This window comes from Jaculus jaculus, chromosome 13 (genome assembly GCF_020740685.1).
Source record: "Jaculus jaculus isolate mJacJac1 chromosome 13, mJacJac1.mat.Y.cur, whole genome shotgun sequence".
Taxonomy (NCBI): Eukaryota; Metazoa; Chordata; class Mammalia; order Rodentia; family Dipodidae; genus Jaculus; species Jaculus jaculus.
Genome location: NC_059114.1, coordinates 27,299,605 through 27,320,837, shown reverse-complemented (window position 1 = coordinate 27,320,837; position 21,233 = coordinate 27,299,605). Strand labels below are relative to the sequence as shown.

General features: G+C 42.4%; 1 protein-coding gene across 16 annotated transcripts in view; it reads left to right on the top strand.

Moving 5' to 3' along the window:
• The window catches only part of Clip1 (CAP-Gly domain containing linker protein 1), a 149,965-nt gene that overhangs the window by 126,983 nt on the left and 1,749 nt on the right, over nt 1-21,233 (top strand). For 7 of the 16 annotated variants that reach the window (XM_045132044.1, XM_045132041.1, XM_045132046.1 and 4 more), the window contains 7 exons: nt 7,529-7,581; nt 12,018-12,038; nt 16,274-16,391; nt 16,468-16,618; nt 17,203-17,252; nt 19,436-19,441; nt 20,229-20,353. In XM_045132044.1, coding sequence (XP_044987979.1) covers nt 7,529-7,581; nt 12,018-12,038; nt 16,274-16,391; nt 16,468-16,618; nt 17,203-17,252; nt 19,436-19,441; nt 20,229-20,353 — 524 coding nt within the window. The remainder of the gene's footprint in view (nt 1-7,528; nt 7,582-12,017; nt 12,039-16,273; nt 16,392-16,467; nt 16,619-17,202; nt 17,253-19,435; nt 19,442-20,228; nt 20,354-21,233) is intronic. The other 9 variants (XM_045132049.1, XM_045132047.1, XM_045132043.1 and 6 more) reach the window with 3 other exon arrangements.

The window sequence follows — 21,233 nt, the reverse complement described above, 5'->3', positions numbered from 1 at the left end:
ACACCCACCCTGAACAAGAGGGTGGGAGTGAGACCTCTGAGAGGCTAGGGAGCCACAGACCAGGGTGAGATATGATGGGCACATGAGGATTAGGGGCATCCACAGCTCAGTTAAGGAAGCGACAGCAGCACTTGGTGCCACAGTTGCAGGGCAGCTTGTTGCTAGCATCCTCGATGGGAAACTTGTAGCCCTAAGTAAGCTCCTCACTTCACAGAATGTGCTGTAGGACAAAGATAACAGGGTGTTTCTGGCCCTCCACATCGATGGCATGAGAGAAACAACTGGGCTCACATGAATGGTTGATGAAGCAAATGGCATTTCTTTGCATCATGGCATCTGCCACATCAAACGACCTTGTTTTTTTAAAAAATACTTTTTTTTTTTTTTTTTTTTTTTTGGTTTTTCAAGGTAGGGTCTTGCTCTAGCTCAGGCTGACCTGAAAATTCACTCAGTAGTTTCAGGGTGGCCTTGAATTCATGGCAATCCTCCTACCTCTGCCTCCTGGGTGCTGAGATTAAAGGCGTGCGCCACCACCACCAGCTACAAGTTTTATGATTAAAGATATGAGAGTATTACAATGCCTATCTATGAAAATACATTTTGGACAGTTGCTTTTTGTTTTAGTTTTTCGAGGTAGAGTTTCACTCTGGTCCAGGTTGACCTGGCATTCACTATGTAGTCTCATGGTGGCCTCGAACTCACGGCAATCCTCCTACCTCTACCTTTGGAGTGCTGGGATTAAAGGCAAGTGCCACCACGCCCGGTTTGACAGTTGCTTTTTGACTTCAGGATGTTTTTACTTACCATGTTCCCCAGTTTTTACATTTCATGAAGAAATGCAACATTCTCCCAGTTCCGAAACGGTAATGATGCTTTTCGTTGGTAGTAGCTAACTCATTGGCTCATACTATGTGCTAGGCATATTGTAGATGGCAGCTGTTATCTCAGTCCCCACTATAGTTCTGTGTGATTCATTCATTATCCCTGTTTGTAAAACACACCAGAACGGGACTGATTATATTGCTTATGTCTCACTCAGAAATGGAAGAAGGTCATGCCAGGCGTGGTGGCGCACACCTTGAATCCCAGCACTTGGGAGGCAGAGGTAGGAGGATAGCTATGAGTTCAAGGCTACCTACAGAGTGAATTCCAGGGCAGCTGGGAGTAGAGTAAGACCCTGTTTTGAAAAACCAAAAAGAAAAAGGAAGAAGGTCATGAGCCCTCCTAACCCTTTGGGAGAGGTTCTTAGGACTCCTCCCCTCCCAGCAGCTCTGTTGTTATGCCCCTTGTTTTGTTTTGTTTTTTTTCCAAGGTAGGGTCTCACACTAGCCCAGGCTGACCTGGAATTCACTCTGTTCTCAGGGTGGCCTCGAATTCACGGCGATCCTCCTACCTCTGTCTCCTGAGTGCTGCGATTAAAGGCATGCGCCACCATGCCCAGCTTACCCCTTGATTTTTGTATTTGAAAAAAAGACAGTGAATGTGAGAGCTGTAGAGATGGCTTAGCAGTTAAGGCATTTGCCTGCAAAGCCAAAGGATCCAAGTTTGGTTCCCCAGGACCTACATAAGCCAGATGTGCAATGTGGTGCATACATCTGGAGTTCATTTTCAGTGTCTGGAGGCCCTGGCACATTGTTCTTTCTCTCTCCCTTCCTCGCCCTCTCTCTGACTCTTCCTCTCTCACAAATAAATTTTTAAAATATAAATATTTTTTAAAAGAGACAATGAGTTTGAACTAAAAGGTGATAGCTTTCATGGTGGAGATGCAAGTTTGCAGTGCTGGGAGTCGAGCTCAGGACCTCATACATGGCTGGGCAAGCCCTCTCCCAACTGAGCTGCACCCCCAAGTCCCAGTGATGAAGAGACTGATGACCAAGCAAGACCATGAATCAGTGTGTGTGTGTGTGTGTACACATATATGACAAAAGAATGAAGAGAATTACTCATTTAAAATAGTTTAGCCAGATGTGGTGTCTCAGTGCTTATAATCCTAATACTTAGGAGGCTTAGGCAACAATATCAGTTTAAGGCTAACCTGAGATACATAGGTCCAGTTTCTCTGGGCTGTTCACTAAGACCCTCCCTTCCCTTCTTTTCCTTCCCTTCCTTCCCTTTCCTCCCCTTCCCTTCCCTTTCTTCCCTTCTTTCCCTTTCCTTTCCTTCTTTCCCTTTCCTTTCCTTCTTTCCTTTTCCTTCCCTTCCTTCCCACTCTTCCCTTTGTTCCTGTTCCTTCCCTTACCTTCCTTCCCTTTTGTCCCTTTCCTTCTCTTCCCTTCCCTACCTTTCCTTTTCCTTCCCTCCCTTTCCTTCCCTTCTTTCCTTTTCCTTCCCTTCTTTCCCCTTCCTTCCCTTCCCTCCCCTTCCCTTCCCTTCCTTCCCTCCCTTTTCTTCCCTTCCCTTCCTTCCCTTATCTTTCCTTCCCTTCCCTTCCTTCTCTTCCCTTACTTTTATTCCCTCCCTCCCTTCCTCTAGTCCCCCCTCCCTCCTTCCCTTCCTTCCTTCCTAAGTAGGGTTTCCTTCTAGCCCAGGCTGACCTGGAATTCACTATGCAGTCTCAGGCTGGCCTTGAGCTCACAGTGATCCTCATACCTCCACCCCCCAAGTGCTAGGATTAAAGGTGTGTGCCACCACGTCCAGCCCTCAGTTACTTTCTATAGTTGTCAATGTTTTTTTAATTTAAAATTTTTTATCTGTTTATTTGAGATAGATAGAATGAGTGTTCCAGGGCATCCAGCCAATGCAAACAAACCCCAGACAAATGCACCACCTGTGCATCTGGCTTACGTGGATCCTGGGGAGTCAAACCAGAGTCCTTTGACTTTGCAGGCAAGCCAAGCACCTTATTGTTAAACCATCTCTCCAGTCCTAGTTGTCAATTTTTAAGTTCTAGGGACAGAACCCAAAGGCTCTTTACATACATCAAAATATTGGTCAACCCTCTTAGAAATCCATTACCGGGGCTGAGGACATGCATATAAGAGCATTTCCCCTGATTATTTCCCCCTGGTTTGTTCATATTTGTCCTGCACCATCTGTAGCACCTGGCTGCTACCTTTCACAGGTCTATTTGTTTTTTGTTTGTTTGTTTGTTTTGTTTTGTTTTGAAACAGGTACTCACTGTAGCCCAGACTGTCCTTAAATTCATGGTGATCCTACTTTAGCCTTCTGAGTGCTGGGATTATAGCTATGAGCCACTCCACCACTAGATTAAATGTCTGCTTTAAAAAAATTTACACACACCCACACAAAACACATCCCTGGCCTGGTGGCACATGCCTTTAATCCTAACACTTGGGAGACAGAGGTAGGAAGAGCACCATGAGTTCAAAAACGCTCTGAGACTACATAGTGAATTCCAGGTCAGCCTGGGCTAGAGTGAGACCTTACCTCAAAAAAAAAAAAAAATAAAAAAACACAAAATAATATACACATACACACATACATACATACATACATGCCAAAGCCTCCTGCTGCTGCAAATAAACTCCAGAAGCATGCAGCACTATGTGCATCAAACCTGGGCCATCAGGCTTTGCAAGCTAGTAGCTTTAACCATGGAGACATCTCCTCCCCCTTTAAACCAGACTTTTATTTTATTTTAAATATTTTTATTTTCAAGCAAAGAGAGAGAGAGAAGAGAGAAAAACAGAATAGGCACATTAGGGCCTCCAGCCACTGCAAACTAACTACAGATTCATGTGCCACTTTGTGCATCTGGCTTTACATGGGTACTGGGGAATCAAACTCTGGTTGTTAGACTTTGTAGGCAAGCACTGAGCAATCTCTCTAGCCCTTAAAACAGATTTTTTATTTATTATTATTTTTTGGGTTTTTGAGGTAGGGTCTTGCTCTAGCCCAGGCTGACCTGGAATTGACCATGTAGTCTTAGGCTATCCTTGAACTCACATTGATCCTCCTACCTAAGTCTCCCAAGTATAGGAATTGAAGGTGTGCACAGCCATTCCCAGGGCTATCATGTTTTATTCTCTTATAGGACACTAACACTCCATGGAATTGAAGAGGAATAATTTTAAACATTTGTACTCTACCCTCCTTTTTTATTAATTTTATGAGACACAGAGAGAGAGAAAATTGGTAAACCAGGCCTCTGTCCCATCCAAACTCCCAATGCGTGTGCTACGTTGTGCGCATATGTGACGTTGCATGCTTGCATCACCTTGTGCAACTGGCTTACGTGGGACCTGGAGAGTCAGACATGGGTCCTTAGGCTTCACAGGCAAGTGCCTTAATCACTAAGCCATCTCTCCAGCCCTCCCCTCCTTTTTTTTTTCTAGACAGGGTCTCACTGTATAGGGCAGGCTAGCTTCAAATTCATGACAGTCCTCCTGCCTCCACCTTCCAAGTGCTGGGATTACATGTCTACAGCAGTCTGTCCTCAGTTTTCACAATCTACTACATCATCTGAATGCATAGCATCCAATCTGCTAAGTGAAACTAGAGAGTGGGGTCTTACAGAGATCAGCAACTACTAGTACCCCATATTTTCCCATTTTTATACAATGAATAATTCAGTTAGCGTCACTTACAAGACATGAAGTTCCTACTTGCATTCTTTTTCCATGTGTGCACACTTAGTGGTGGGGATTGACTCCAGGGCCTTTGGGCATGCTAGGAAAACACTTGATACTCAACTCTATATCCAGTTCCTTCAGGCATTGTTTTAGTTATTTTTTGAGGTAGGGTCTCACTCTAGTTCAGGCTAACGTGGATCTCACTCTATTTCTAGGCTGGACTTGAATTCACAGTGATCCTCTGGCTGGGATTAAAGGCATGGCTACCACACCCAGCTTGATTTATTTATTTATCGAGGTAGGCTCTCATTCTAGCCCAAGCTGACCAGGAACTCACTTTGTAGTCCCAGGCCGGCCTTGAACTTCTACTTCTGCCTCCCAAGTGCTGGAATTAAAGGCATATGCCACCACACCTGGCTGATTTTTTAAAAAATATTTTATTTATTTTTTATTTGACAGAGAAGGAGAGAGGGAAGGAGGGGGAGAGAGAAAGAATGAAAATGGGCATGCCAGGGCCCCCAGCCACTACAGATGAACTCCAGACACCTGCACCCCCCATGCATCTGGCTAATGTGGGTCCTGGGGAATTGAACCTGGTCCTTTGGCTTTGCAGGCAAATGCCTTAACCACTAAGCCATCCCTCCAGCCCTGATTTTTTTTCAGTGTATAATTCTATTATTGACAATAAACCATGATAATTCCCTCCCCTCACCCACTTTCCCTTTCACAGTCCATCATATCCCCTCCCTCTCTTTGTTAGTCTCTCTTTTAGTTTGATGTCATTGTCTTTTCCTCCTATTATGAGGGTCTTGTGAAGGTATTGCTTGGCACTGCAAGGTTGTGGATATCAAGGCCAATTTCTGACTGGACAGTTGTATTGTAAGGAGTCATATACTTCCTTTGGCTCTTTACATTCTTTTTAAAAATATTGAATTTGTTTATTTATTTGAAGGAGAAAGAGGGGGAGAGAGAGAGACTTCCAGTACTATATTAAATAAAAGTGGAGACAGTGGACACCCTTGTCTTGTTTCTGAATTTAGTGGAAAAGCTACAAGTTCCCCCCACCTCAGCGACCACATGGGATTTACTCCATAGATGCAGGGATGGTTCAACATATGCAAATCAATAAATGTAATACATTATATAAATGGACTGAAGGGCAAAATTCACATGATCATCTCAATAGATGCAGAAAAGGCATTCAACAAAATCCAACATCCCTTCATGGTAAAAGTCCTACTAGGAAGAAAAGGAACATATCTCAACATAATAAAAGCTATTTATGACAAACCTACAGCCAACATAATTTTAAATGGGGAAAAACTTGTTTTGTTTTTCCAAAGTATTCTTTAGTAGGGTCTCACTTTAGCCCAGGCTGACCTGGAATTCACTATGTAGAACTCACAGTGATCCTCCTACCTTGGTTTCCCAAGTTCTGAGATCAAGGGTGTGTGCCACCATACCCGGCTCCCCACGTATTTTGTTTGTTATCTTTCACAGAATAAGCATAATAATCGTATTTTTAAAAATACTGTATTGGGGCTGGAGAGATGGCTTAGCGATTAAGGCATTTGCCTGCAAAGCCAAAGGACCTCGGTTTGATTCCACAGGACCCACGTTAGGCAGATGCACAAGCGGGAGCATGTGTCTGGAGTTTGTGTGCAGTGTCAGGAGACCCTGGTGCCCCCATTCTCTCTCTCTCCCTTTCTCTCTCTCAAATAAATAAAAATAAAAGTTTTTTTAAAGATACTGTATTTGGGACTGGAGAGATGGCTTAGTGGTTAAGGCATGTGCCTGAGAAGCCAAAGGACCCAGGTTCAACTCTCCAGGACCTTTGTAGGGCATTTGCACAAGGTGGTGCAAGCATCTGGAGTTTGTTTACAGTGGCCAAATGCCCCAAAGTACCCATTCTCTCCCTCTCTCTTTCTGCCTCTTCCTATTTCTCTCTCTAAAATAAACAAATAAATAAATATTTTTAAAATACTGTACTTGAGCCAAGCATGCTGGTACACACCTTTAATCCCAGCACTTGGGAGGCAGAAGTAGGAGGATCGTCATGAGTTTGTGGCCACCTTGAGACCACATAATGAATTCCAGGTCAGCCTGAGCTAGAGTGAGACCCTACCTCAGAAAATCAAAATATATTTATATACTCTATTTGGGCTGGAGAGATTGCTTATCAGTTAAAGTGCTTTCCTGTGAATCCTCAAAAAAAAAAAAAAAAAGAAAAGAAAAGGAAGGAAGTCTACCGAACCTCTTCTATGAAGCCAGCATTACCCTAATTCTAAAACCAGACAAAGACACAACAAAAAAAAGAAAAGCACTAATAGTGGGGCTGCCTTTCACTGACTAAGCATTGAAACCTTAAGGTGTGCATGTAGGGCCAGGCGTGATGCCACATGCCTACAGGCCCAGCACTTGGGATGTGAAATCAGGAGCATGAAGAGTTCATAGCCATTTTTGACTACATAGCGAATTCCAGGACACACTGGGACACATGTGACCCTGTCGCAAAAAATAAAGTGCCATGTACTAATCAACGTGCTATTATTTAATATTTCTAGCTCTTGGGCTAGAAATGGCTTAGTGCTTAAGGCACTTGTGTGTGAAGCCTAAGGACCCATGTTCGACTCCCCAGATCCCATGTAAGCCAGATGCACAAGGTGACACATGCACCAGGTCACGCATGTGCACAAGGGGTCGCATATGTCTGGAGTTTGATTGTAGTGGCTGGAGGCCCTGGCATACCAATTCTCCCCCCCCCCATTAAAAATAAGATATTTCTAGCTCTCAAGAAGAGGGGAGTCATCAGTCATTGCAATCAGTTTATGAATTAATAACATTACCCTATGCTCAGTGACTTCTTGTTCCACTTCTCTGAATGTGCTATAGTGGAGATGGGGATGAAAGTGGAGACAAGTGGAGGGGAAAATGGCACCTGCTTGCACTTGATATCAACTCGACTCTTGCTGTTTGTTTCTGTTTTTGTTTTTCAGCTGGAAGAAGAAAGATCTGTACTCAATAATCAGTTGTTAGAAATGAAAAAGAGGTACAGTTTTTTATATGTTTCTTGGTGTGTGTGTTTAGTGTATGTGGCAGCTCATGGTGGAAACAAACAAGCTTCTTAAATTCAGAAATGGTACTGTGGTAATTTAATATGCATTGACTTATTATAAAGATCCATTTTCAAAAGTTTCAAATATTTAAAATTTTAAAACATGTTCAGTTGCATTTCCTCAAAGTGTCCTAAATTTAGCCTGTTTTGTGTTGCTATAATTGTTAATTTTAGCAACTGACAATACTAACATTATGCAATTTTATGTGCAGTAATTACTCTATCTAAATCCTGATTTCAATTATTTAAAAATTTAAATTCAGCACATGCCTTTAATCCCAGGACTTGGGAGGTAGAAGTAGGAGGATCGCTGTGAGTTTGAGGCCAGCCTGGGACTACAGAGTGAATTTCAGGTCATCCTGGGCTAGAGCAAGAATCTACCTCAAAAAACCAAAATAACAATGATGATGATGATGATGATGATGAAAAAAGTGCACTTTCTGTGCAAGCACGAGGGCCCAAGAGACCCTAGTCCTGTGGGGCTCATTGATCAGCCAGTCTGATGGAAAATGGCAGCTCCAGGTTCCATGAGAGACTGTTTCAAGGAAACATACGTATGAGCAGTGAAGGACACTGGCCATTTTCCTGGCCTGTGCACACATATTCATAGGGCATACACATTTTTATATACTTTACACCACATGCTACACATACAAACCAAGAAAAGAAAACAAGTACGGGATTCATCTTTCAATTTCCCTGAGGTAGTGTTGACATTCCAGAACCCATGTGTGCCTTACCATAGCCAGGTATCCCTGCTGGGCCAGGAGGAGTGGTAGCAGCCTGTGTGCTCTGACCTGTGCCTGTGCTCAGGCTCTGCTCTGTCCCCTGTGGGGGAGTGTTTAATTTTATGGAAAGCCACACTATATTTTTTTATGTTTTGTTTTTTTACACCAGGGTCTCACTCTAGCCCAGGCTAGGGAACTCCAGACATATGCAGCATCTTGTGCATCTGGTTTATGTGGTACAACAGAATTTGAACCTGAGTCTTTAGGCTTTGTAGACAAACACTTTAACTGCTAAGCCATCCCTCTAGCACTTTTTTCAGTTTTTAATAAGAAAAACCTAGATTCCATAACAGAGGCAGTTTGGGTTTTTTTCCAGGTAGATTCTCACTCTAGCTCAGGCTAACCTGGACATTACTTTGTAATCCCAGGCTGGTCTCAAACTCAAGGCAATCTCCTACCTCTGCTGGGATCAAAGGCGTGACTCACCACGCCTGGCCAGCTTCTGTTTTTGTTTTTTTTTTAAATATATATTTTATTTTTATTTATTTATTTGACAAAAAGAGGGAGAAGAGAGAGAGAGAATGAGTGCACCAGGGTTCCAGCCACTGCAACTGAACTCCAGATGTGTGCGTCCCCTTGTGCATCTGCCTTATGTGGGTCCTGGGGAATCGAACCTGGGTCCTTTGCCTTTGCGGATGAACACTTAACTGCTAAGCCATCCCTCCAGCCCAGCTTCTGGTTTTTGTGTGGGTTCTCTTTTCCCTGTATTTTCACTTACTGTTTAATTACTGAATTTTAAAAAATATTTTATTTAGAGCCAGATGTGGTGGTGCATGCCTTTAATGCAAATAGTTGGGAGGCAGAGATAGAAGAATCGCTATGAGTTCAAGGCCACCCCAAGACTACATAGTGAATTCCAGGTCAGCCAGGGCTAGAGTGAGAACCTACCTGGGGGGGGTGGGGCACGAGAGAAAAAGAATAGGCATGCTGGGGCTTCTAGCCACTGCAAACAAAGTCCACATGCTTGCACTGCCTCATGCATCTGGCTTATGTGGGTCCTGGGGAATCAAACATGGATCCTTAGGTTTTGCAGGAAAGTGCAAACCACTGAGCCATCTCTCCAGCCCTCACTTAATTTTTTTTGAAAAAAGTTCTATTTCATTAGTCCTTTGTTATATGACTTTGACTAAATTACTTACTTGTCTTTCAAAATATAATTAAGCCTATGGTATTTTTTCAGGGCTTAAAAAGGTGGAACAAGTTTGGGGACTTTGAAAATCTCTCTTCTTACTTTACTATCTCTGTTCCCCTTTTATGTCCTAGATGTTTAGGAAAGCGCTTTTGAAGATTACTTCTGATTTCAGCCAGACTTAGTACTTAATAATAGTTCTATAATCCCCACCATTCAGGATTCTGAGTTAAGAGGATCACAAGTTCAAGGACCACCTAGGCAACTTAGTAAGACTCTGTCTCAAAACAATAAGTTTTTGGTTTTTCGAGGTAGGGTCTCAGTCTAGCCCAGACTGACCTGGAATTCACTATGTAGTCTCAGGCTGTCCTTGAACCCATGATCCTCCTACCTCTGCCTTCTGAGTGCTAGGATTAAAGGTGTATGCCACCGTGCCTTCTTTTGTTTTAAAGGATTGCCTGGGATAGTGGTCTACGCCTTTAATCCCAGCACTCAGGAGACAGGTAGGAAGATGGCTGAGTTTGAAGTCAGCCTGGAACTTCAGAATAATATCTAAGTCAGCCTGGGCTAGAGTGAGATCCCTACCTCCAAAAAAATTGGGGGAAGGTGGGCTCGGACATAGCAGCGGTAGAGTTCTTGCCTAGCACATGCAAAGCCCTAGGTTCAGACCCCCCTCCCCAAAATTGGGTGATCATTTTGATGAGAAAATACAAAGGTTAAATTTTTTTTTCTGGAACTAAAAATTTTAAAGCTAGTTTCTCACATTTAGAACTACTTTATGCGTGTTAATAAAACCTCATAGAAAGTTGGGGAAAAAAAACCTCATAGAAAGTTATTTCTGTTTTGGCAAATGAATGGAAACATATTTTAAAATATCTAATAATTTAGACTCTTAAATGCCTCTTAAATATTTCTTTGATAAAGGTTTCATAGGATGTATGTGTATAATGATTCAGTAAATCTATTGAGCAGAGAATAAAAATTTGGCATGTTTGTTAATTTAAATGCCTTTGAAGTACTTAAGTCATAATGGTGTTTAACATGTCATTGTTTATGCAAGAACCAAGAGTCTGGTCAACAGTTCAAACAATGCTTAGAAGTGACCATGAGCCATAAAGAACCTCTCAAATGGTCACAATATTCGCATGTAGTGCTTAGTCTTGCCTCTAGGGTAAAGCTAGCTACTAAGAAATCAGGAACTGAGTCAGATGTGGTGGCACAGTCCCAGCACTTGGGAGCCTGTGAGTTTGAGGCCAGCCTATGGCTACAGAGTGAGTGAATTCCAGGTCAACGTGGGCTAGAGCCCTGCCTCAAAGAATCAAAAATTAATTGATTAGTTAGTTAATTAAATCAGGGGCTAAAGATTTAGATCATGGAAGAGTACTTGCCTACCACCTGGCTAGCATGTATAAAGCTTTGGGTTCAATCCCAAACAGAAAAAACAAGAAAAAGAAAAAAAGCCTGCCATGAAGTCTGAGAATCTTAGTTATCCTGTCCCAGTGAGTAGATTTATATCATGAACTATAATCCCAGTACTTGGGAGATAGAGATAGGAGGATCAGAAATTTATGGTTGTCCTCAGCTACATAGCACATTTGAGACTAGCCTGGGCTACATGATACCCTGTGTCAAACAAAAGAAATCAGTAACATCCTCCTGTAACTGGTGTGGCATTTTGGTATCTGTAAACGTTGAGTTGCAAGAGTATGTAGAAAGGTTTTTCTTTAAGCTTAAAACTATCCATTTGACAAATTGGGTGGCAGTTTGGGCAGCCCTTTTATAGACTAGGTTTCAAAGGGTCCAACTGATAAGGCATAGTTAATGGAGACTTCACAGATCTCCAGCTGGAGGCACATTAGGGAACTAATGACTCTCTCTTCCTTCTGGGTGTTTTAATGTCAAATATGGTACACCAAAGCTAGAGTTTGCAACATGGGCTTTTAAGGAGTCAGAATTCATGCTGGTACTGCAAAATGCAAGACCTCTTTCAGGAATGAAAATTGGCTTGAGTACTGACTCCAGTTTTGAAGTGGTCTGCGTGGCCCCAGCTCATTCAGCTCCCTGTGGGCTGTACGCGTCTGACTGTCTCCGAGCTTGCGCTACTTACCAATGCTCATTTCACTCCTCTCTCTTCCCTTTCCTACTCTTGCTTCCTTTGCTATATCTGTGTGTCTTTCATGGTAAGACTAAAGAAAGTCTATCCACGTTATAATAAATAAATTTCATATATTTTTAGCAAACTAAATTGTTGTATATATTTTTGGCTGCCTTTGTCCCTCTGTGTCTTGCTTTGTTTTGTAAAATATACTCAGCAATGTATACATACACACACATATTTCTTTTTGATATCTGTATACAGCAAAGAAGCTCAGTGCAAATTTAGTTCTCCTTACTGAATCTGCATTTCTCTTCATGTTTCTAATATTCGGTTCTTGTTATTTGCATTTTTAAAGCTTGCCCAGTAACACTTTAAGGTATTTGCTTCAATACTGGAATTTATTTTTTTATGTAAGTAGTAAGAAAAGAATCTGAGTGATATGTCCCCTTAGGGGTGGAAAAAGAGATTTCTGGCCACTATAGCCTTTCTTTCATGTCATGCTTATCTTCCTTCCCTTTTTTTTTTTTTTTAATTTGTTTATTTGTTTGGCTACCTGGTTTTGTTTTGTGTTGTTTTGGTTTGATTTTTCAAGGTAGATCTCGCTCTATCCCAGGCTGACCTGGAATTCACTTTATAGTCTCAGGGTGGCCTCAGACTCACAGCGATCCTCCTACTTCAGCATCCCAAATTCTAGCATTAAAAATGTGTGCCACCATGCCCCATGGTAATTTTGTGTGTGTGCGTATGGATGTGTGCTTTTTTTTAAACAATATTTTATTTATTTATTTGAGAGAGGGAGAGAAAGAAAGAGAGAATGGGTGTGCCAGAGCCTCTAGCCATTGGAAACAAACTCCAGACCTGGCTTTATGTGAGTACTGGGGAAGTGAACTTGAGTCCTTAGGCTCCGAAGTGCCTCAACCACTAAGCCATCTTTCCAGCCCTTTCCTCCTTCCCCTCCCCAAGGCAGAGGCTCACTATAACTCAAGCTGACCTGGAACTCACTCTGTAGTCCCAGGCTGGCCTTGAACTCATGGTGATCCTCCTACTTCTGCCTCCTAAGTGCTGGCCTTCTTGGTCTTTTTAGTACAACTATTCTAGCCAACATGGATGGCTTAAGCATAATACAGCTTGCTTTTCAAATATTACTAATGTTGGCATAAATGGTTTAATTCAGCCTTTTGGTTTATAGAGAGCAATCAGAGTTTAGAAATGACCTAGCAATGAAGATGAGCTACCAAGGGCTTTGTGCTCTGTTACCAAGTGGATTTCTTTCTTTCTTTCTTTTCTTCTTTTTAAATGTTTTATTTGTTTATTTTGAGAGAGAGAGAGAGAGACAGAGGAAGAGGCAAAGAAAAAGAGAATGGGCGTGGCAGGGCCTCCAGCCACTGCAAATGAACTTCAGACTCATGTGTCCCCTTGTGCACCTGGCTTACGTGGGTCTTGAGGAATTGAGCAGAAGTCCTTAGTCTTCACAGGCAAACACTTTAACCGCTAAGCCATTTCCCTAGCCCCTGAATCTCTTTTTTTTTGGGGGGGGATGCTCAAGGTAGGGTCTCACCCTAGCCCAGGCTGACCTGGAATTCACTATGGAGCCTCAGGATGGCCTCGAACTCATAGCAATCCTCCTACCTCTGCCTCCCGAGTGCTGGGATTAAAGGCATGTGCCACCATGCCTGACCTGAATCTCTTTCTTAATCATGTGTCATTTGGTAACATGTTCTGTGTTCTGCTGGTCATCTTCTTAGGAAACAGCATGACTCATGGCTGTGCACATACATGACAGTATGTAGTGTGATTGCTGCCCAGGGGAAACCTTTCCTTTTTGCTTCTGCTGGTGGTGTTTACCTCTTCCTGATAGTGATTATCTATGGGATCTTAGCCAAGTGGAGCGCCTGAGTATAGGAGAGTCCAAGTCTATCCTCAGCAGCCCTCAATTCTTTTTTTTATATTTTTAAATCTTTTTTCTGATTTTATTTATTTTTATTTATTTATCAGAGACAAAGAGAAAGAGAGATAGAATGGGCATGCCAGGGCCTGTAGCCAATACAAAGAACTCCAGATGCATGCACCACCTTGTGCATCTGGCTTACATGGGTTCTGGAAAATTGAACCAGGGTCCGGCTTTGCAGGCAAGCACCTTAGCCACTAAGTCATCTCTCTAGCCCCTTTTTAAAAAATTTTTTTTTAAGATTTTATTTTTATTTATTTATCAGAGACAGAGAGAAGGAGAGAGAGAGAATGACATGCCAGAGCCTCTAGTCACTGCAAACAAACTCCAGACACATGTGCCACCGTGTCTTACTTGGGACCTGGAGAATCGAACTGAGGTCCTTAGGCTTCACAAGCATGTGCCTTAACTGCTAAGCTATCTCTACAGCCCCTAGGCCTTTTGTTTTTGAAAAACAGTTAATAACATGTTTTTCAAATCTGAGCTGGAATTATTGCAAGTGAAATTCCAGCAACTATTTTTTTATTGTTGTTGTTTTGTTTTTGAAGTAGAATCTCATTGTAGCCAGGCTGACCTGGAACTCACTCTGCAGTCCCAGGCTGGCCTCAAGCTCACAGTGCTCCTCCTACCTCTGCCTCCTGAGTGCTGGGACTAAAGGTGCGAGCCACCACACCCAGCATCCAGCAACTCTTTTTTTTTTTTTTTCTCGAGGTAGGGTCTCACTCTGGCTGATCTGGAATTTACTGTGTGTTCTCAGGGTGGCCTCGAACTCACGACGATCCTTCTACCGCTGCCTCTTGCATGCTGGGATTAAAGGTGTGTGCCATCACGCCTGGCTTCCCAGAAACTATTTTTACAATAGAAATCATTAAATAAGTTTAAAAGAGTTAAAGAGCACACAATTTACTGCATCTTTGGATGACATCAAATATTCACTTTCTATATTACAAATAAATGCCTGTTCATTCCATCCACTTACGCCCTTCTGTTTTAACCTAAACAAGGCCCTATTTCCTAGCAAGGTACCTCAAGAGCATGGATGCTCACTCTTTTCCATTGTTTTTAATTCAAGACATTTTTGTAAGTCTCAGATTCTTTTCTTACCACTTTTTATTCTGGAGTGTAAGTGTAAACCACACAACAAGATGAACAACACTTATATTTTTCATCTTCATGTAGAATTTTAATTTGTCATAAGCCATGAGGATTCTGTAATTTGTGTGCCGGATATCTTGGGTCTCACTAACCAAACTTAATTTTCTGCCATTTCTAACCTGGGCCTCAATTGCCTACTCCTACAGTTGACTTGAAAACAGATTAAACATCACATTTTCTGCATTCACCCACCTAATTCTAACAGAACCTGCCGGGAACGCTCACTAGTTCTCAACTGCATTAACGTGATGTCAAATTGTGTGGCCGAGCCTAGGATACTTTTCCTCAGTTTTGTTTTCCCTAAAATAGTTTTGTGATATAGGTAGGGTCTTTTTCTTACCATTTCACACTACATGTAATTTTTAAAACTTATTTTAAACTAATTATTCATTTACAAAAGAATTGCAAAGGTAGGGTGGCCAGTTTCTGATGCCCTCACCCAGCTGCCATAGCACAAGTATAAAGCCCCAGAAATCAACACAGTTCAGGACCGCTAGATTGTCTTGACTTTGTTGTGCTCGCCACAGTTTCTCTATTAGTCTTTTTTTTTCATCCAGGATTCAAGGTAAAAAAATCACATTGCACTCAGGAAGTCCTGTCACTGTGGTCTGCAATCTGTAACAGTCTCTCACTTAGTCTTATCTTTCATGCCCTCAGCATGTTTTTATGCATGTAATTCTTACAATATAGCATTAAATAAACACACTCTCACTTGCCCTTTGCAGCTGACTCTGCCCTTTCCACCTGGACTCTAGGTTAGATGCCTCCCTCTCACCAAAGGCCTCACGTGTCTTCTGGAGAGCCAGGCAGAGAACAGTAGCAAGACCCCACCCCTTCAGCTTCTTCATACTGCATTCTGCCCCTGAAGAACCATAGTCCCATCTTCTGCTCTAGCTTTTCTGCATCTTCATTCTATAAACAGCTTAATGCTCTCCCCAGATTGGTTGAAAAGTAATATTCCTACAGTTTGAATAGTAATAATCTTTGCTACTGTTTTGGCTTACCTGATCTTAAAAACACAGTCTCAGAACTTGCTAAAAAGTTCCTGAAATTAGTGAGAACCAAATTCCAGCATAAAACTGCTCTGCATGACATCTGTATACTTGCTTTGCATGTATGTATTTTAATTTTCATTGCTTGATAATAATTTATTCCAGAAGTAATAGTATTCAACTTTGGGTTCTGTTTTACTATAAGTCTGGGAGGGGGAACAACAGGTTTTTTTTTTTTTTTTCAATTCTACATCTTCCAAATTTATTAACTTGTCTCTTTAAGTGCAAATGGAATCAATGATATGCAGATTCTGGCATGTCTATGCATAGGTAAACTTTTTCTCCCCTCACAGTAAGTAAAATTTTACAAGCATAACAGTCTTAATCCCCTATGAAACTTCCCTATTATACTTTAAAAAATATTAACTACAGTTGTTGGCGCGTGTATTCTAGAGCAGTTGTGCATTGACACTCTCTTAGTTGATTTCTGGAACTCTTAACTCTTTGGTCTTTTAGAGAATCCAAGTATATAAAGGACGCAGATGAGGAAAAAGCTTCCTTGCAGAAATCCATCAGTATCACTAGTGCCTTACTCACAGAGAAGGATGCAGAGCTGGAAAAGCTGAGGAATGAGGTAGGGTGCTGTGGGGGCATGTTTACTGCCTCTTTGTGTCTCCCCTCTCAGCCTAAGCCCAACAACTGTGTTGCAGGTTACAGTACTGAGGGGAGAGAACGCCTCTGCCAAGTCCTTGCATTCAGTCGTTGAGACGCTGGAGTCTGACAAGGTGAAGCTTGAACTCAAAGTCAAGAACTTAGAGCTTCAACTTAAAGAAAACAAGAGACAGCTCAGCAGCTCCTCAGGTAACAGGATACTCACCTGGCGCTGCAGCACATGCATGTGACTCTGCTTCCTCCTCCTCCCCACCCCACTCTCCTCCTTGCCCACTTCTTGCCTCTTCTGGAGAGCCCTTGTGGTAGAGATGTCCTCCCAGCACAGCTCTTGTGTTGTCCTTGGCTGCCCTGCCCTGGGCTCTAATCATCTGGTCAAACAAGGGTTTGGCACAGGGGCTTGGTGTTCTGAGCCTTCCCATGGGTGTCATTGCTTTCACTTGGGGTCTGACAATGCATGGCAGGGAAGAACAAGGATCACCTTGGTGGATGTTGATGGAGTGTGTCTTGAAAGCCAGGTGGAGGAGACAGGCATTTGGACCCATCTGAGAATGGCCCATCTGAGAGAAAACACCTGAAGGGGCAAGGCCAGCATGTGTGAGACTCTGTCAGGCGCCCCGAGAGAAGACAGTACTTACAGTGTTCACAAACAAGAACTTGGACTTGACTTTCTCATACCACCCCATCACTGCAGTCGAAGGGAAAGGGTTACAATGCTTGTCAATTCCCCATGCTTACTTTTTTTGTTTTGTTTTTCTTGTTTTTTTTAACATAAGGCAATACTGATACTCAGGCAGAAGAGGATGAAAGAGCCCAGGAGAGTCAGGTAATGTTCCTTACTGGTTTTGCTGTTTTCCTGTTTTTCAAAGTCATGAGAGCTTTTGAGTAGGTAATACATTCCTGTGATCCAAACATTAAACAGTATTAAGAATAAATACAAACTTTGCTACCACGGAGAAGCGGCTGCGCTGACGGGGAGTGAGCACAGTCCTGCCAGGTCGCTCCGGTTAGTTATACAACCATTCTTGGTAGTGTTGATAGGCACATACTTTGAGACACCGTTGTGTAAGGATACAACTTATTTGTAGTTTGCACTTTAAAAGAAGCTTGAGATCCACTTTGAAGAAACTGAAGATTCCTCCAGAGAGCTTGTATGCTCTCTGACAGTGTGTGCCTAGCACTGTGTGCTCAGTACCAACTGCGGGGATGCAATCATCGAGGGTGCGTGTGCCTCAGTGGCTGCAGGACGAGGTGGTCTCGAGAACTCATGAAGGAGGGAGGCTACCACTACCAACACACACTGATTACAATTAGTACTTTGAATTAGTAATTTGAATTATGGCCTTTTAATTTAGATACTATTTAATAAGTCTTAATTATCTTTGTATGTCCTGTGATGGATTGTCACCTTTCATTATTCTAAAACCCAAGCATTCTTTTTAACTGCTAAAAATTCTTAATAATAAACTTTGTCAATTTATATATATCAAAAAAAAGAATAAATACAGTAAAAAGTCTTCCTTCAGACATGCTCTTGTGTTCAGTTCCCTAACCCCAAATGCTGTTGCTTTTGTCTTATCTTTGCAAAGGTTTGTTTTTTGGGTTTTTTTTAATGTATAGCTAAGGGACAGGAGAGATAGGTTAGCCTTTAAGGCACTTGCAAAGCCTAACCATCTGGGTTCAATTCCCCAGTGTCCACATGGCCAGTTGCATAAAGTGGCACATGGAGTTCATTTGTGGCACTGGAGGCCTTGGTACACCCATATTCTTCCTCTCTCTCTCTTTCTCTCTCTCTCTCTCTCTCTCTCTCTCTCTCTCTCTCTCTCTCTCTCTCTGCTTGCAAATAAATTGAACAAAAAATAAAAGTATAGCTAAGTATGGTGGCAAGTTGGTATATTCCTATAGTCCCAATACTTGGAAGACTGAGATGGGAAATCAAGTGAGCTGTGGAGTTGATACTAGCCTCCATGACATAGCAAAAGTCCCATCTCAAAAAAAAACCAAAAAATGCTAATACTAATACAATTTCCCCTAATTTCTTTTCTTTTTTTCTTTCTTTTTTTGAGACAGGGTGACATGTAGCCCTTGCTGGCAAGAAATCACTATGTAGACCTGGCTAGCCTCACACTTGCAGCAGTCCTCCTTCCTGTACCTCTTATTTTTTTAAGATTTATTTGAGAGAGAGAGAGAGAATGAGCACACCCATGTGCATCTGGCTTACATGGGAGCTGGAGAATCAAACCTAGGTCCTTAGACTTTACAGGCATGCGCCTTAACCGCTAAACCATCTCTCCAGCCCTGCCTCTGCCTCTTAAGTACTGGGATTGTAAGTATATACCTCCACACCAAGCCACCTTCTCCTACTTTTTTTTTTTTTTTTTTTTTTTAGGTAGGGTCTCACTCTAGCTCAGGCTGACTTGGAATTCACTATGTAGTCTCAGGGTGGCCTTGAACTCATGGTGATCCTCCTACCTCTGCCTCCCGAGTGCTGGGAGTAAAGACGTGAGCTACTACACCCGGCTTCCTCCTACTTTTTTGTTTGTTTTTGAAACAAGATCTCACTCTAGCCCAGGCTGACCTGGGACTCACTTTGTAGTCTAGGCTGGCCTCAAATTCATGGCAATCCTTCTCCCTCAGACTGCTGAGTGCTGGGCTTAAAGGTGTATACCACCATACCTGGCCTTCTCCTGCTTTTTTACATAAATAGAAGTATAGCACACTCTCTGCCCTTTTCTCTTCTATAGCTGTGTAGTATTTCATGATAAACTGTACCTCAATTTAGACAGTTCTCTTTTGGTCAACATGACATCTGGGATGTTTCTGAGCCATTAGGCATATTTTAAACACAGCTGTAAGGATTTAACTTTAGCAGCTATCAAACTCAAACTCTGACTGCTTAGTGTGTCTCGTAGACAAGCATGATTAACACTGTTCTCTTCCCCTTCCCTTTCTCCTTCCATTTGCTTCTGCTGCTGCTGCTGCTGTTGACAACACTTTTCTTCCCATCAGCAAATGGTTTGTTTTGTATTTCCTAATTTTGTGTTCACATGTCATGTATGTGCTTGTAGAAATGGCTTCATTTTTCCTTGAAATGGAGCTCCTTACAGGAGAATGATGAAAAAATGCCATTTGAAAGCTAGTCATTATAGCATCTGCCTGTATGCCTAGCACTCAGGAAGCAGAAGCAGGAGGATCTCAGAAGCAAGCTAAAGTATGAGACCCTGTCTCTAAAACATAAAGACCTGCTGGCTTACTTGTTTTAATTTTTTTTTTTTTTTTTTTTTTTGGTGAGATAAGGTCTCACTCTAGCTCAGGCTGACCTGGAATTCAATATGTATTCTCAGGGTGGCCTCAAACTCATGGAGATCCTCCTTTCTCTGCCTCCCAAATGCTGGGAGTAATGTTTTAATATTTTTATTTTTATTTGAGAAAAAGAGATGTACACATGCACAGAAAAAGTATGGGAGTGCCAAGCCTCCTAGTTTTTTTGTTTTGTTTGGTTTGGTTTTTTGAAGTAGGGTCTCAGTCTAGCCCAGGCTGACCTGGAATTCACTATGTAGTCTCAAGGTGGCCTCAAACTCACAGCAGTCCTCCTACCTCTGTTTCCTGAGTGCTGGGATTAAAGGTGTGCACCACCGTGCCCAGCTTCCTAATTTTGTTTGTTGTTGTTGTTGTTGTTGTTGTTTTTTGATAGGTTGGTTTGGTTTTTGAGGAAAGGATCTCACTCTATCTAGCCCAGACTGACTTGCCTGTTTTAGACATTTACATATCTCTCTTGCTTCTTTTCTTTTTAACAAATCAGATTGACTTCCTCAATTCAGTCATAGTGGACCTTCAGAGAAAGAATCAAGACCTCAAGATGAAGGTGGAGATGATGTCTGAAGCTGCACTTAATGGCAACGGAGATGACCTGCACAGTTACGACAGGTATGCCAATGGGGGCCACACTGACTGGAGCCTCAGTGCCTCAGCGCAGATGTGTGTTTCCAGCCAGGTTCTCCAGTAGGTTGTCAAACAAAAGAAAGCTGGCTTTGTGGCTACTTTGTCATCAGTAAATCCATCCCAATAAGTCTGGCAAGTGTTTAAGAGGCTAGTATCCTGGAGGCCCCAACACTTAGCCATCACTAGTTCCTGCATATATTTTTATTTATTTATTTGAGAGCATGAGAGAGAGAATGGGCAGACCAGAGCCTCCAGCCACTGCAAATGAACTCCAGATGCATGTACCCCCTTGTGCATCTGGCTTATGTGGGTCCTGGAGAATCAAACCAGGATACTTTGGCTTTGTAGGCAAACACCTTAATTACTAAGCCATCTCTCTAGCCCAGTTCTTGCATATTTTTAAAATTCTTTTAGAGCTGGGAAGTTAGTTCACTTGGAGGCTCTTGCTTGCACTGCCTGCTGGCCCTTGTTCAATTCCTCAGCACCCACAAGAAGCTGGATTCGAAGTGGCCCATGTGTCTCAATCAGTCTGGTCACAGTGGCAACAGATCCTGGTGGACCAGTACACACACACACACATACAAATAAATACAATTTAAAAAGATAAATAAGGGCTGGAGAGGTAGCTTAGTAGTTAAGCACTTGCCTGTGAAGCCTGAGGATCACGGTTTGAGGCTCTATTCCCCAGGACCTATGGTAGCCAAATGCACAAGGGGACGCACGCATCTGGAGTTTGTTTGCAGTGGCTGGAGGCCCTGGTGCACCCATTCTCTGTCTTTGTGTCTGTCTGTCTCTCTCTCTCTCTCTCTCTCTTTGTCACTCTCAAATAAATAAATAAAGCTGTACAAAAAAAATTAAAAAATAT